The following is a 16976-nucleotide window of genomic DNA, read 5'->3' as shown; positions in this document are numbered from 1 at the left end:
CATGGCCAAACAACATTTGAATTTCCAAACAATATCTGCAAGGCCAAACAACATTTGAATTTCCAAACAATATCTGCATGGCCAAACAACATTTGAATTTCCAAACAATATCTGCATGGCCAAACAACATTTGAATTTCCAAACAATATCTGCATGGCCAAACAACATTTGAATTTCCAAACAATATCTGCATGGCCAAACAACATTTGAATTTCCAAACAATATCTGCATGGCCAAACAACATTTGAATTTCCAAACAATATCTGCATGGCCAAACAACTTTTGAATTTCCAAACAATATCTGCATGGCCAAACAATATCTGCATGGCCAAACAACATTTGAATTTGCAAACAATATCTGCATGGCCAAACAACATTTGAATTTCCAAACAATATCTGCATGGCCAAACAACATTTGAATTTCCAAACAATATCTGCATGGCCAAACAACATTTGAATTTCCAAACAATATCTGCATGGCCAAACAACATTTGAATTTCCAAACAATATCTGCAAGGCCAAACAACATTTGAATTTCCAAACAATATCTGCATGGCCAAACAACATTTGAATTTCCAAACAATATCTGCATGGCCAAACAACATTTGAATTTCCAAACAATATCTGCATGGCCAAACAACATTTGAATTTCCAAACAATATCTGCATGGCCAAACAACATTTGAATTTCCAAACAATATCTGCATGGCCAAACAACATTTGAATTTGCAAACAATATCTGCATGGCCAAACAACATTTGAATTTCCAAACAATATCTGCATGGCCAAACAACATTTGAATTTCCAAACAATATCTGCATGGCCAAACAACATTTGAATTTCCAAACAATATCTGCATGGCCAAACAACATTTGAATTTCCAAACAATATCTGCAAGGCCAAACAACATTTGAATTTCCAAACAATATCTGCATGGCCAAACAACATTTGAATTTCCAAACAATATCTGCATGGCCAAACAACATTTGAATTTCCAAACAATATCTGCATGGCCAAACAACATTTGAATTTCCAAACAATATCTGCATGGCCAAACAACATTTGAATTTCCAAACAATATCTGCATGGCCAAACAACATTTGAATTTCCAAACAATATCTGCATGGCCAAACAACTTTTGAATTTCCAAACAATATCTGCATGGCCAAACAATATCTGCATGGCCAAACAACATTTGAATTTGCAAACAATATCTGCATGGCCAAACAACATTTGAATTTCCAAACAATATCTGCATGGCCAAACAACATTTGAATTTCCAAACAATATCTGCATGGCCAAACAACATTTGAATTTCCAAACAATATCTGCATGGCCAAACAACATTTGAATTTCCAAACAATATCTGCAAGGCCAAACAACATTTGAATTTCCAAACAATATCTGCATGGCCAAACAACATTTGAATTTCCAAACAATATCTGCATGGCCAAACAACATTTGAATTTCCAAACAATATCTGCATGGCCAAACAACTTTTGAATTTCCAAACAATATCTGCATGGCCAAACAATATCTGCATGGCCAAACAACATTTGAATTTCCAAACAATATCTGCATGGCCAAACAACATTTGAATTTCCAAACAATATCTGCATGGCCAAACAACATTTGAATTTCCAAACAATATCTGAATGGCCAAACAACATTTGAATTTCCAAACAATATCTGCATGGCCAAACAACATTTGAATTTCCAAACAATATCTGCATGGCCAAACAACTTTTGAATTTCCAAACAATATCTGCATGGCCAAACAACATTTGAATTTCCAAACAATATCTGCATGGCCAAAACGCACTTGCATGGTCAAACAATATCTGAATGGCCAAACAATATCTGAATGGCCAAACAATATCTGTATGGCCAAACAATACCAGCATGGATAAAACAACATTTGCATGACCAAACAATGCCAGCATGGATAAAACAACATTTGCATGACCAAACAATGCCAGCATGGATAAAACAACATTTGCATGGCAAAACAATATCTAAATGGCCAAACAACATTTGTATGACCAAACAGTATCAGCATGGATAAAACAACATTTGCATGGCCAAACAATATCTGAATGGCCAAACAACATTTGCATGACCAAACAATACCAGCATTGATAAAACAACATTTGCATGGCCAAACAATATCTAAATGATCAAACATTTGCATGGCTAAACAACCTCTGCAGGTCACATGATGATACTTGCTTTGCTTTGTGTTGAATTATGTGTTGAAGAGAAACAAAGCAATCATTCCCTCTTATGCAAATGAGACACTTACCTCTAACTAGTTTGATGGCCACCTTCTGGTCATCGTAGTAGCCAGTGACCACCTTGCCAAAAGCTCCTTGTCCCAGCAGAGTGCTGAACTTAAGCTTCTGGGGGCTCAGCTCCCACTCGTCCGAGAAGACTATCAGCTGGTTGGAGTAGTCCGACTTTCCTGATGGAGAGACATGCACACCAATCAATCAATCAATCAATCAAACAATCAATCAATTAATCAATCAATCAATCAATCAATCAATTAATTAATCAATCAATGTCTTCTCGAAGTCTTTCTGTCTGTCAATTGTGTTTCTGTTGGCTATCGGTATGCTTATATTTCCATAACCATAACCGTGTCGCTAAGAGGCCATTCAAAACTTCTGTTTACATAATAAAGCCTCAGATCATAAGTTATTTTGAAGCTTAATGTAACCTCAGATCATTAGTTACTTCAAGGCATAATAACGCATAACATCATCAATTACTTCAGTACATAATAAAACCTGTTATAATTAGTTACTTTAGTGCATAATGAGGCCTCAGATAAGCAGTGCCTTTTGTTGTATAATGAAGCTTCAGATAATTAGTTCCATAAGTGTACAAAATTTGTGAGGAATTAATTTTGCCCCTTGAGGTCGTAAAAAGCTGAGAATCACTGTCTTAGGGTGTTCGAAAATGTGTTTCAGTTATCGTTTCTTTTGTGTCTTGTTTGTCGAACGCTGTCTGTGCAATGCGTACATAATATCAATGTTTGTTTCTTTTGTTGGCTTAGTTCTGGACTTTGGCTATCTAAATTAAAATAGGGAGAAAATAGAGTTACATTTTTGTAGTCCACCGTGTAATCGGGAAGACAAAACAATAATCCGACTGGTACAGAATCTAACCTAAACGTGGACAACAAATTAACACCACACGAGCGTAGAAAAGAAAACCATGGCAAGAGAATCTATTTGGAGACGGTCTCAGATCAAACAAAGCTTTCTTCACATTCTGAGTGGCAAATTAAAAGATTCATTCGCGTCATCATTTCTTGTGCTCTCGCCCTTACCTCCTACGTTGGACTTGTAGCTGTTGCTCTTGGCAACGGTCGCCTTAGTAACGATGATGTCCTTAAAGCTTTTGCGCTTCTTGTACAAGACGGCGGCCAGGCTGGACAGGACCAGAATGATGACGAAACAGGTGACGCCAATGATGATGCCGTTCATCTGGGTGATGTCATCATCTAAGAAAATGGACAAAATCAATTTAATAAGCATTTTTGCCTATTGAATTGCTGTCAATTTCAAACCTTAGCATTAGGAGACGTTAAAATATAAGAACATCATTCATTATAAATAAATTGTAATGCAATAATTGCACAGTAGGTCTAGAACTGAAAAAGTTATGTTAGCTACAAGCTAAATGAATTACATTTTTTATTATTGAACTCAAGCTATTTAATTAGAAATAGTGTAATATATAAGTACGATTTCATATACTACGCAAAGATAAAGGCACATTCCTTGTTCCATATGCTAGGATAAGTTTCTACAAATGCTCTTTCTTCGAGCATGGAATTGGTTGCCTGAGTCAGCCACGAAATCCAATGACTAGGCAGAATGTAAGTCATTGGTAGATATGCATGACTAGATGCATGACGCGTAGGACGTAATCATCTTCTTTTTTGAAGTAACGTCTGTATTTTATAAGATAAGATAAGATATATGTAGTTTATGTGTGCAGTTTGTGTTCTTAGTCTAGTGTGCTGTATATGTGGTTATGTTTATCATGTATGTGTGTAGATTGAGGGTTACTCATTAGTTCAGCTGCGTTAGACGTTACTAAATATATAGGTAACAGCTGTTATGTCTGTTTAACTACTGGCACACTTCCTTCGTAGTCAGACCAAAATACAGTGCCCTATAGTTCATGAATCTACGAAATTTTGGCACTGGAAATTTAGGCACCGGTAATTTTTATAACTGGATATTTGGGAACCCGGAAATTTAGGCATCCGGAAATTTAGACATCCGGTAATTTAGGCAACCGTCACCCGGTAATATAGGCACCTGGAAAATTAGGCAATGTATTTCATCTGGACACGAATATCAATATTCTGACGTCAGACACTGCAGTACGCCAATGTTGGAGTAAAGAATGTGAATGAGGGATGTGAAAGAGGGATGTGAAAGAGGGATGTGAATGAGGGATGTGAAAGAGGGATGTCAATGAGGGATGTGAAAGAGGGATGTGAAAGAGGGATGTAAAAGAGGGATGTGAAAGAGGGATGTGAAATAGGGATGTGAATGAGGGATGTGAAAGAGGGATGTGAAAGAGGGATGTGAAAGAGGGATGTGAAAGAGGGATGTGAAAGAGGGAAGTGAAAGAGGGATGTGAAAGAGGGATGTGAAAGAGGGATGTGAAAGAGGGATGTGAATGAGGGATGTGAAAGAGGGAAGTGAAAGAGGGATGTGAAAGAGGGATGTGAAAGAGGGATGTGAAAGAGGGATGTGAAAGAGGGATGTCAATGAGGGAAGTGAAAGAGGCATGTGAAAGAGGGAAGTGAAAGAGGGATGTGAAAGAGGAATGTGAAAGAGGGATGTGAAAGAGGGATGTGAAAGAGGGATGTCAATGAGGGATGTGAAAGAGGGATGTCAATGAGAGTAGTGAAAGAGGGATGTGAATGAGGGATGTAAAAGAGGGATGTCAATGAGGGATGTGAAAGAGGGATGTGAAAGAGGGATGTGAAAGAGGGATGTGAAAGAGGAATGTCAATGAGGGATGTGAAAGAGGGATGTCAATGAGGGATGTGAAAGAGGGATGTGAAAGAGGGATGTTAAAGATGGATGTGAAAGAGGGATGTCAATGAGGGATGTGAAAGAGGGATGTGAAAGAGGGATGTTAAAGATGGATGTGAAAGAGGGATGTCAATGAGGGATGTGAAAGAGGAATGTGAAAGAGGGATGCGAAAGAGGGATGTGAAAGAGGTGTGAAAGAGGGATGTGAAAGAGGGATGTGAAAGAGGGATGTGAAAGAGGGATGTGAAAGAGGGATGTCAATGAGGGATGTCAATGAGGGATGTCAATGAGGGATGTCAATGAGGGATGTGAAAGAGGGATGTCAATGAGGGATGTGAAAGAGGGATGTGAAAGAGGGATGTGAAAGAGGGATGTGAATGAGGGATGTGAATGAGGGATGTGAAAGAGGGACGTGAAAAAGGGATGTGAAAGAGGGATGTGAAAGAGGGATGTGAAAGAGGGATGTGAAAGAGGGATGTGAAGGAGGGATGTGAAAGAGGGATGCGAAAGAGGGATGCGAAAGAGGTGTGAAAGAGGGATGTGAATGAGGGATGTGAAAGAGGGATGTGAAAGAGGGATGTAAAAGAGGGATGTGAAAGAGGGATGTGAAAGAGGGATGTGAAAGAGGGATGTGAAAGAGGGATGTGAACGCGTGTCTTGTCCCATTTGTTACAACGATGATATGAAACGTGACAAATACGTGACACAAATAAAAACTAAATATCACTCAAGCAGTGAGCACAGAAAGACAAAACACACACACACACACACACTTACCATTCAAAAGCCTGTAGGCTACTGGTTCCTGGTAACTGGGCAGTTCTGAAGTGTTGAACTGCAGCATCTCGGTGATGATATTGTGGTCTTCATCCCCAGACACGAGCTTCGTTTCCACCTGTAACAATCAGGACAAAAAAACAAGTCCTTGAAGTGCATCCTGACTAGAAGTTTCATTGAGAGCGATCTTTCCAGACGCAAAAACTCATTAAGAGGACTCATTTACTGAGATCTTACCGAAGCAAACGCCTCTAAAGAAGCATCCTCCTTAAAAGAGATCTTACCAGATGCAAACTCTCTCCTATAATCATCATTGACTGAAAACTAACCAGACCCAAACGCACCTTAATGAATGAATGTGTACAAATGGAAATAATTGGTATGTCTCTTGATACGTCTGTCCATCCCAATCTATAGAAATACATTAGATAAAAACGAAAAAGTTGCCAAAAAAGATACCTCACCTTGACTACATACTGAGTATCCTGCTGCAGTCTCAGCACCACGAACGGATGTGACGTCACAAACATGTCCACCGCCATGCCGTTGCGGTTCTCCACGAAGGTCGTGATGTTGTAGGACAGCTCCGTCTGATTGGCGACGGGCTGCCACGTGACGTTGACTAGTACCAAATCGGAGTCGATCTCCGTGACCATTGAGGATATGTTGACAAAAAGCCGAGGCTTCTCCTCTTCTGAAAAACAAAATGCGCCATCTCAAATGTCAATGCGGTGGTAGAAAAGAGAGAGTGTGTGTGTGTACTTGAGCCACAACCCCCCACCCCCCGGCTACGCCCATGATGCAATATATCCAGTTCAAATGGATTTTCCGAAAACTCCAGAAATTGGAGCCTGTCCTACATTAACAAAACAGTGATAGGTCATTTGATAAAAGTATAAACAACCGGAGTTTATCACTAACTGAATACACATAGAAACACAACAGTGGTACCCTTCATAGTTTTTGCAAGATATTTGCTTTTGTAATTCACCGTTCTATGCCTGTATGTGGAAAGTATGTTCAAATAGAATGGTACTGTGTGCAACTAAGCGTGAGACACAGAGGGACGACTTGTCTTACCTAACTGTGGAAGTCCAAGGACAGGTACCACCGGAAGCTGGTCCTCCTCAATGTCGTCCAGGCAGTGATAGGGCACCAGATTGTCCAGGTGGTAGCACCTTTCCGTCTTGAAGGCGATCTCGACTTTGGCGTTTGATAAACCGTAATGTAAGCTGATGGACAGTTTGTAGATGCTGTTGAAGTACAGGTCCCTGATCGTGTAGTTCCCCTGGGCACAAGAGAGACAACCAAGTCATTGGATTACTGCAGAAGTCTCAGCTATCAGTGTGACTACTTCTATTATATAAATTGCCAATTCTTATCTATTTCCGGTTTGACAGAAAGGTGAGGGAAAAAGAGAATAACAAAATGTGGGCGCGTGAGTTGCCTGAATAGGCCAGGAAAAAAATAAAGACTTGGAAGAGTTTTAGCCAACATGTAAGAATAGATTACAAAACGAATATGCGTCGGACGTAATTATCTCCTTTAAAGAAACGTCCCTAATTTATAAGAAGAAGAATTGGTTTAGGTTGACTCAGTGCAGTCACCGCTATCTATACACTTGAATTGACGTGAAGTTACTGTCCGGGGCGAACTTTAACCCTCAATCTATTTATGTTTGTCTTCCAAAGTCTGTTCCGTGAGTCTCTCAGCCCTCTGCCATTTGTCAGGCGTGTCACGGTTACTGGGGTGTGTATGGGTCTGGGAGAGTCTGCGAGTGGTGAGTCCATGCCATGGCGGTACGTGTTTATTTGTCTTTTTTCCATTGGCCACGCTTGGTCAGTTACGGGTCTGGCATGATAACAGAGAGGAGTGAGATTATTATGTTGGAGAGTCGGGGTGATTTCGGTGGTAGATAACAAAAAGGATTTAAATAACGCCCCCCCCCCTCAACTCAGGAAAAGGCCACGACAGTGTTCTTGCAGTCTTTCTTTGTCAGCCCGCCTAAGACTTTCATATTTTTTAAAAGTGGAGAGCACTATTGAAAGCCTTTAATTATCGTGTATTCATAATTCTATAAATAGGCAAGGTCTTTTTAAAAAATTCATAATGGTGGAGCGCCCTTAAGGAAGAATAGGCTTAATTGTTTGTGCCAGTAACAAATACATCTGATCATGTAGAATGCGCTCTGAACTGTAGTCTGGATGGTTCAAGGTTCGATCCCTGTCTGCGATCGTCCTGCGGTAAATCAATAATGTAATTATCTTCAAATCTGAAGGAACATCAAAACCATGTACAACAAAATGCAATAAGATATCCAGCTATTAGTCTCTGTAACATACATTCCGAAAAAGAAATTTTAAATACTGAAAAATTCCCAAACTTTGCAACAGACACATGACTCTTTAGAAACTATTACTGACATTGCGACACATGACTCTTTGGAAGCTATTACTGACATTGCAACAAACACATGTTTCTTTAGAAGCTATTACTGGCCTTGCAACAAACACATGACTATTTAGAAACTATTACTGACCTGTTGCCCACCTCTGGCCTCAGCAGTGGCACTAAAAGAATCTCGTATTCCACGACACGGGAGGAGATCGTGGTCTGTGTCGCACTCAATGAAGACCCAGACGACAGTGTACACTTGTATCCTCTGCGGGTCCAAGCCTCCAGGACCTCGGAAAGTGACGTGCGCCTCCTGGATGTAGTGAGACCCTTCAGCTCCCTTGACCTTTTTCCGATCAAAAGTGATGTCCGCGGTCATGTCCTTGAGATTCTCCAGGAACCAAGATGGGAAGGAACTTTTGTGGAGTTTCTCTAGCGTTTGGTCCGAAGGATCGTGGATAACTGAAAGAAGTGACCCCAAATATTTCAAGGTCATGTCATTGGCTAGATCGTTTTCCTAAAAGCACACTGGATGCTTTGATTTTAAGGTTATAAGGGGAAAAAAACGTTACAAATACAGATCCGCCACTTCTCCTAGAGACTAACTAAACCTCAATTACTACTTATATAATACAAATCCGGAGTTGTTTGTATGTTATTTATTTGTAGATATCAGTACCGTTTTATAGTTGTATTTATTTTTGATGAAATATGAATATTTATTTACATCTTTTCATATTAAACTATTTGGGCTAAGGAAGACAACATTACAATTAAAAGAAAAAAGTTTGTTTCCTTCTGTTGTATGGACTAAGGCGATGTGGAGACTTGAGGATATGGGTTGTATATAAGGCACAAACACCTTGCACAGAAAAAGATTTGCACAAGTTGAAATTGAAAATACACAGATATATGTCGTTAAATTGTTTTTAATGAGAGCTCATAAGAAAGCAGACAAACAATGGGAAATGTTCAAAGAAACAGGAAGAAGAATAGAACAAGATAAAAGCCCGTCTCAAAGACGAAAATAAACATCTCCAACTATGTGACCTAATTAGCTTAAAACTGCCTTGCGCTTACTCAAGTCTCCGGGGCCGTTTATTTCTGCTAGTTAACCAATACATAAAACCAAATACTCTCTGTCAGCACAAAGTTAGCTTAGAAATGAAGCATCATGGGACAGAGAGGTTTCATAGAGAAGGTCGGGTGGGTGGGGTAGGGGAGTGGCAGCAAGCCTCAATGTACCTTCTTGTTTTTCAGAGGATGTTGGCTTGAATTTGGTCTCCGCTATCAGCCCGTGTTCAGACACAGCCTTCAGCCAGATCTCTGGCAGAATAGGTACACTGTTCACATCGACACGGACCTTGGTGGACACAACCTGAAAGTAAACAGAATTCATTGTTATAACAATTAGAACAGGACATTTGTAGCCCATTGCATAATTGAACATATGCGACGTCTGGACGTCTTACAGCGTTATTCGTCTATACTTCCAGCATTACCGCTTCACTATTTCACTAGATCATTAAAGAGAACCAGCTCACAAAATCTTTAGCTGGTTTTGTAGGATTTCAGTCGTAGAAAACCAAAAAAAAAAGGCGGTTCATTACAGCCTTCGAGTAATCCTTTTGTTAACCTGTACAGATAAATTCTCGTGCTCGAACTGTGGCTAACTTGGACCTTCAAGAATCAAACTTGTTTAGTCACAGCTGCTTCTGTCTTGATTGAAAGAGACGAAACCAACACCAGTAGTTCAGTCATTCAACTGGGCGCATCCATTTTCTTTCAAGTCAGAAGAAGTCAATACTTATGCCTACATCTTATTTAAAGACTAATTTTTAACAGGTCATTGGATTTCATGATAAATATAAAAAGCCCGTTTAGTGCTCTAATGACGCTTAAAAAGAAAAAAAAGAGTACTTGTATGAATTTGTCCAAACATATGAAATAATAAATGTGCATTTATCTTTGTGCCTTTTCAAGAACGCTGTAGTATTTATAGTCATATAATATAAACGACCTAAAAAAAAAGTCCAACTAACACGGAATCTTAATCATGTCTTGGACTAGAATCATTAAAAGCCTCGTAATATTAATAGTTTGTTAGTAGTAATAACTTTTTTTAAATTAATGGCCTACTTAAACTGATATTAATGTACACCTAAAAGTCTAAACCTTTTATTATTACAGATTTCATAATTTAATAAAGCCCTTGTATTAGAGACTTTATCTTTAAAGACCTTTAAATGGGAGACAGATTTTTCTCGCTAATTTGCATTATCCTCACTCCAATCACCATTGCAAATGACACCATCGTATTGACGTTCTCATTAAGCCTCCATTATTGAAGAGATGCTATTTATAGGATCACTGCGTGCTATTTTAAATCTCGATAGCGAGAAATTATTATTTGAATGTCTCAATGTGTGTGTTTGTGAGTGTGCGTGTGTGTGGGCGCATGTTTGCGTGTCCTGGAAGCGCCCGAAAAAGAAATATAAATTAATCTCGATAAAATGCAAACATTGTTAACCTTTTCTGAATTTATTAGTGGATACTTATTAGTGAATAGCATTACATTAATTAATAGCAAAAGATATCGGCAATATAGAACTGAAAGAACCTAAAACCTTTCATAGTCTTTCGCCTAAAACTGGCCAGTCTGCCAATATATCTTATGTGCTTATTTTAGGCTTTAAATTTCATGACACATTGTAGTCAGAAGTTTATTTATTTTCAAGAGCTTTTGCAATGCGCATCTTTCATGTGTATAGCAGTGGGGTCAGTGTGATATCTGAAAATTTGAACATGATGCTCCTTGGTGCTTAGAAAACACAGCTCAGCTCTATCGGGGACTCGAACTCGTGCCCCCCTGATAGGTAGCTGCTAAGTGCTGTTGTGTTCGCACTCAACCACAAATTTGAGAGTTAATAGTGAGAACATTTTGTGACAAAAAAAAGTGAAAAATTTAGTTACAAAACTTTTAGCAAGAAGATTTACTAGCACCACTTACGGAGGTTGCTGCAACCTTGCTCAGTTTTAGGATGAAAGAGGAAATGGAGACTGATCATTAGAAAAAAAACAAACATTTGTGGCCACAAGCCTCGAACAAAGCTTTAGGGATGAACGCGCAATGATTACTGGCATTCTTATAATAAATACAAAAATATTTATTAAGTGACGCGGTGGATGAGAGGTAACGCGATTGGCTTCCGAACCGAGGTCCCGGGTTCGAATCCTGTAGAAGACTGGGATTTTTAACTTCGGGATATTTGGGCGCCTCTGAGTCCACCCAGCTCTAATAGGTACCTGACAATAGTTGGGGAAAAGTAAAGGCGGTTGGTCGTTGTGCTGGCCACCATGACACTCTCGTTAACCGTAGGCCAAAGAAACAGATGACCCTTACATCATCTTCTTTATAGATCGCAAGGTCTGAAAGGGGAACTTGACTTTTTACTTTAACACCCCCCCTCCAATACCCTTTAACCCGATCATTACTCGAGGCTGCTACAAATAACTCGAAGATGAAACACAAAATACTAAGAAAGAAAAAACAAATGTTCGTGATATGGCATCCATTTTGTTTCCGTGGCCTGTACAAAATAACCGGGGGTCTAATTCAGGCGGGTTCAGTTTCATCACCAGGCACCAAAACGAAACCGCATCCGCCCCGGTTGATCCTCCAGGTCGCGTGGTAACAATGTTCCAGACAAATTTGAGGCAGCTGTCATAATTGAGAGGTGTAGTACAAAAAAAAAAGAGTGAAAGGGGGGGGGGGAAACGATGTGTGTGGGTGGGGTTGGGGGTATGATCGCTCTGAAATTCAAAGAGGTAAGGAGGAATGTTCAAGACTGGGAGGAGGTCTGGGGAATTCTTGAAAAGGAAGAGTGGGGGGGGGGGTCAAGTTTGGTGCCTGGGGAGGGGCATTTTGTGAACATGTAAAGGAGGGGGCGAGTTTAACCATTTAGCGAGGGAGCTGATGGCAAGGTGGGTGAACGTTGGTGAGAGAGGTTTGCGGCTGATAGGCAAGTAGTTAATTAACAAGGGAGAGATGATCTAAAGGTCATGATATGAAAGGTCAACTCGATGCAGACAAATTTACAAGGTGGGGCGGGGAAAGAAGGAGTGACTTGTTTTTGTTTTGGCTTTTTTTTTTTTTTAACTTTTCCCTTTCTTTTTTTGTCCATGTGAACAGAATTATTTTGACCGCTGACCACCAAATTGGTATTCAAGGTCAAAGAGCATTTGCTTAGGGTGTAGGATAGTTCAACAATAGACATCATTCCAGTGTACTATTATCTTTCTACCACAATATCATTTACTGCAGCGATCTGACCAACTGCCATATCAGTCCTGCCAAGATATCAATCACTGCCACGATATCACTTACTGCCATATCACAAAATATCACACACTGCCCTGATATCATCTACTGCCATAATATCACCCGCTGCAATGATATCACCTCCTCCCATGATATTACCTCCTCACATGATATCACCCGCTGCAATGATATCACCTCCTCCCATGATATCACCCGCTGCAATGATATCATCTACTGCCATGATATCACTCAGTGCAATGATATCATCTACTGCCATGATATCACTCAGTGAAATGATATCACCTCCTCCCATATTACCTCCTCCCATGATATTACCTCCTCCAATGATATTACCTCCTCCCATGATATCATCTCCTCCCATGATATTACCTCCTCCCATGATATCACCCGCTGCAATGATATCACCTCCTCCCATGATATCACCCGCTGCAATGATATCATCTACTGCCATGATATCACTCAGTGCAATGATATCATCTACTGCCATGATATCACTCAGTGAAATGATATCACCTCCTCCCATATTACCTCATCCCATGATATTACCTCCTCCAATGATATTACCTCCTCCCATGATATCATCTCCTCCCATGATATTACCTCCTCCCATGATATCACCCGCTGCAATGATATCACCTCCTCCCATGATATCACCCGATGCAATGATATCATCTACTGCCATGATATCACTCAGTGCAATGATATCACCTCCTCCAATGATATTACCTCCTCCCATGATATTACCTCCTCCCATGATATCATCTCCTCCCATGATATTACCTCCTCCCATGATATCACCCACTGCCCTGATATCATCTACTGCCATGATATCACCCGCTGCAATGATATCACCTCCTCCCATGATATCAACTCCTCCTATGATATCATCTCCTCCCATGATATCACCTCCTCTCATGATATCACCTGCTCACATGATATCACCTCCTCCCACGATATCACCTCCTCCCACGATATCACCTCCTCCCATGATATCACCCGCTGCAATGATATTACCTCCTCCAATGATATTACCTCCTCCGATGATATCACCTCCTCCCATGATATTACCTCCTCCCATGATATCACCTCCTTCCATGATATTACCTCCTCCCATGATATCACCTCCTCCCATGATATCACCTCCTCCCATGATATTACCTCCTCCCATGATATCACCTCCTCCCATGATATCACCTCCTCCCACGATATTACCTCCTCCCATGATATCACCTCCTCCCATGATATCACCTCCTCCCTGATATCACCTCCTCCCATGATATTACCTCCTCCCATGATATCACCTCCTCCCATGATATTAGCTCCTCCCATGATATTACCTCCTCCCATGTAATCACCTCCTCCCATGATATTACCTCCTACCATGATATCACCTCCTCCCATGATATTACCTCTTCCCATGATATCACCTCCTCCCATGATATCACCTCCTCCCATGATATTACCTCCTCCCATGATATCACCTCCTCCCATGATATTACCTCCTCCCATGATATCACCTCCTCCCATGATATCACCTCCTCCCAGATATCACCTACACCCATGATATTACCTCCTCCCATGATATCACCTCCTCCCATGATATCACCTCCTCAAATGATATCACCTCCTCCCATGATATCACTATCACTGTCCGATGATTGCATTCCATACTTCTGAGGTACACGAAACAGAAACTGTACAGATGAATCAAGATTGTGAGGGAGAGGGGAAAGAAATTTACACACAATGCATTCTTGTTTCATAGATTTTTCCGCCGTCCTAACAGATAGACAAATCTCTCAGATATTTTCAGTGTTAAGTTATATCGTCTGTCCGTAAATATTTATCATTGTAATTTCTACGCTCTAGATTCTAGTCTAGATCCTTAGTGTACATAACGGCGAGGGGGGGGCAACACTTATTGGTGTGGCCGGTGTAGTGACTAGACAAGTATTGATGTAGCCGGTGTAGTGACTAGACAAGTATTGATGTGGCCGGTGTAGTGACTAGACAAGTATTGATGTGGCCGGTGTAGTGACTAGACAAGTATTGATGTGGCCGGTGTAGTGACTAGACAAGTATTGATGTGGCCGGTGTAGTGACTAGACAAGTATTGATGTGGCCGGTGTAGTGACTAGACAAGTATTGATGTGGCCGGTGTAGTGACTAGACAAGTATTGATGTGGCCGGTGTAGTGACTAGACAAGTATTGATGTGGCCGGTGTAGTGACTAGACAAGTATTGATGTGGCCGGTGTAGTGACTAGACAAGTATTGATGTGGCCGGTGTAGTGACTAGACAAGTATTGATGTGGCCGGTGTAGTGACTAGACAAGTATTGGTGTGGCCGGTGTAGTGACTAGACAAGTATTGATGTGGCCGGTGTAGTGACTAGACAAGTATTGATGTGGCCGGTGTAGTGACTAGACAAGTATTGATGTGGCCGGTGTAGTGACTAGACAAGTATTGATGTGGCCGGTGTAGTGACTAGACAAGTATTGATACGGTTTTAAAAACATGTGATCTTTATTTTTACTCGCTCTGTCGAATCAACTTAAAGACACAAAACAATTTTGTATTTTAGATTTTCCCCGTGGGCCCTTGTTTGTGACCCAGACATTAGATAGCGTACCCTTTGCTCAACATCGCTCCCTGCCCTCCGCCCCCCATTTTTTTTTCTTTCTACCTTCGACCGCCCCATCTCCATTTCTCCACACACCTTACACCAGAACCTGTTTGACAGCTGGCGCGAAACAGAAGGTATAGCACCCCCCCCCCCAAGCCATTATCTCTCTAGTCTATGTACTTAGTAACAGGAATCACTTGTTAGCATCCCACTTAGCCCCCTCCTACCCAAGATCTTCCACTAGATCCAGCATCGACGCCATCCTTCCCATGGTACTCCACTTAACCCTAACCCTAACGCAAACCCCATTAGTAAATTGAGAGAATTCCGTATATCTTACCCCCCCCCCCAAGTAATAATTATTATTATTTTAATAATATTTGGTTATATCAGCTGAGGAAATAGTGGCGATTGACCTCACAGACACATTCAGGGCCCTAAACATTCCTGAGATTCTCGTTACCTATCAGTGGGCAGTACTGCTGCAGAGCTGCCACATCACCGGAACTTTCCTCAGCGGAAACTGTCAAGGGGACTACAATGAATATTGTTTCCCTCTAACGAAGCTCGACCCTGGCAGCGCCAGAGAGTGAACATTAGTTCAAATAACAATAATAATTATAATATAATCATAATAAGTATTAACACGGAAGAAAACAGTCGTACTAATGTGCAGATCTATCTAGTCCACATGAGAGATACAGTCAGGTTCACCTTCTTGTGAAATAATGCACACCAGGTTTAGGGGAGCCTTGAAAGGCCGGGACAGATTCATTTGTTGTTGGCAATCGAAGCAAAGAAAAGCCGTTGTTAATTCTAACATGCGTTGCAATTTTTGATGGCCCCACGTTTCATATGGATCTAGTTTCCATATAGTTTTTTAAGACTTGCCGTGTACATACGATTGCGCAGAAACAGGTGGTAGGTAAATTTTATTTTAAAAGATGCTTAACCATTTGCCGTTTGGTTGATAACATTACGAATACAATGGTTATTTTAACAAGCACCTAAACAAAAACAATCATTTGCCCCGTGAAGATATTGTTGCTGGTATAACTAGAGTGAGGAGAACAAAAGAAAAGAAACAGAAAGAAAAGAAATTCCTGTTGGCTGTATCTGATCATGTGATACCGAAGGACGTACGTGACAGCAGACTATTTGTCCAGATTTGTTCACGTCGTCACATCCAGTTGATGCTAGTGATAGGGCCCGGTAAGCATTTCCACAGCGACAACTGAGTCGGCGCATGCGAGGCTAGACAAGATTGGTACTGCTCTGAAAGCATATGTCAGAAGGGTGTTGAGGTGTCAGGGGCGTGGAAGCAGCTGGGGGAAAGGTTGAGGGGCGTGTAAAGACAGAGCAGTTCGAACTGAGCTCGTAATTGATAAAAATCATTCCATAACTGAAAATACGTGTACTGACAGGGGCGTGTCAACACGACAAGCTAATGAAGTAGATAGAAAGGGAGAGACAGAAAAATAAGTAGCAGAGAGTGTGTGTGCGGGGGGGGGGGGTTGAAGTAAAAGAGTGAGTGCTCCTTCCAATAATTTTCATTTCCTCTTAATAGAGGTTCAAAAACTCTATCCACGTATTTAGTAGCCTGTTAAACAGCCATTGAATGTCTTGAGAATCACACCTAGAACACAAGGCCTTTCAACCTAAATAAGTTTATAGTAAGCTTGTACTCTTATTCTATTTCCCGTCTTAAAGTGCAAGATGTCTTCAGTTGGCAGCACACTTCTTTGGTGCAGGAAGCGCAGAAGGTTCTCTTTTTTT

The 16976-nt window shown here is 40.8% G+C and overlaps 1 protein-coding gene across 1 annotated transcript in view; it reads right to left on the bottom strand.

The window, feature by feature from the left end:
• LOC106056831 (uncharacterized) overlaps positions 1 to 16976 on the bottom strand; it is a 143482-nt gene that overhangs the window by 59428 nt on the left and 67078 nt on the right. Inside the window, exons 7-13 of the mRNA XM_056023960.1 lie at positions 9479 to 9611; positions 8379 to 8695; positions 6920 to 7127; positions 6304 to 6533; positions 5840 to 5957; positions 3334 to 3507; positions 2302 to 2460 (exon numbers count right to left, since the gene is read on the bottom strand). Coding sequence (XP_055879935.1) covers positions 2302 to 2460; positions 3334 to 3507; positions 5840 to 5957; positions 6304 to 6533; positions 6920 to 7127; positions 8379 to 8695; positions 9479 to 9611 — 1339 coding nt within the window. The remainder of the gene's footprint in view (positions 1 to 2301; positions 2461 to 3333; positions 3508 to 5839; positions 5958 to 6303; positions 6534 to 6919; positions 7128 to 8378; positions 8696 to 9478; positions 9612 to 16976) is intronic.

The sequence above is a fragment of the Biomphalaria glabrata genome, chromosome 3, assembly GCF_947242115.1.
Source record: "Biomphalaria glabrata chromosome 3, xgBioGlab47.1, whole genome shotgun sequence".
NCBI lineage: Eukaryota > Metazoa > Mollusca > Gastropoda > Planorbidae > Biomphalaria > Biomphalaria glabrata.
The sequence above is the reverse complement of the archived record's forward strand: the minus strand, read 5'-3'. Positions and strand labels throughout refer to the sequence as shown.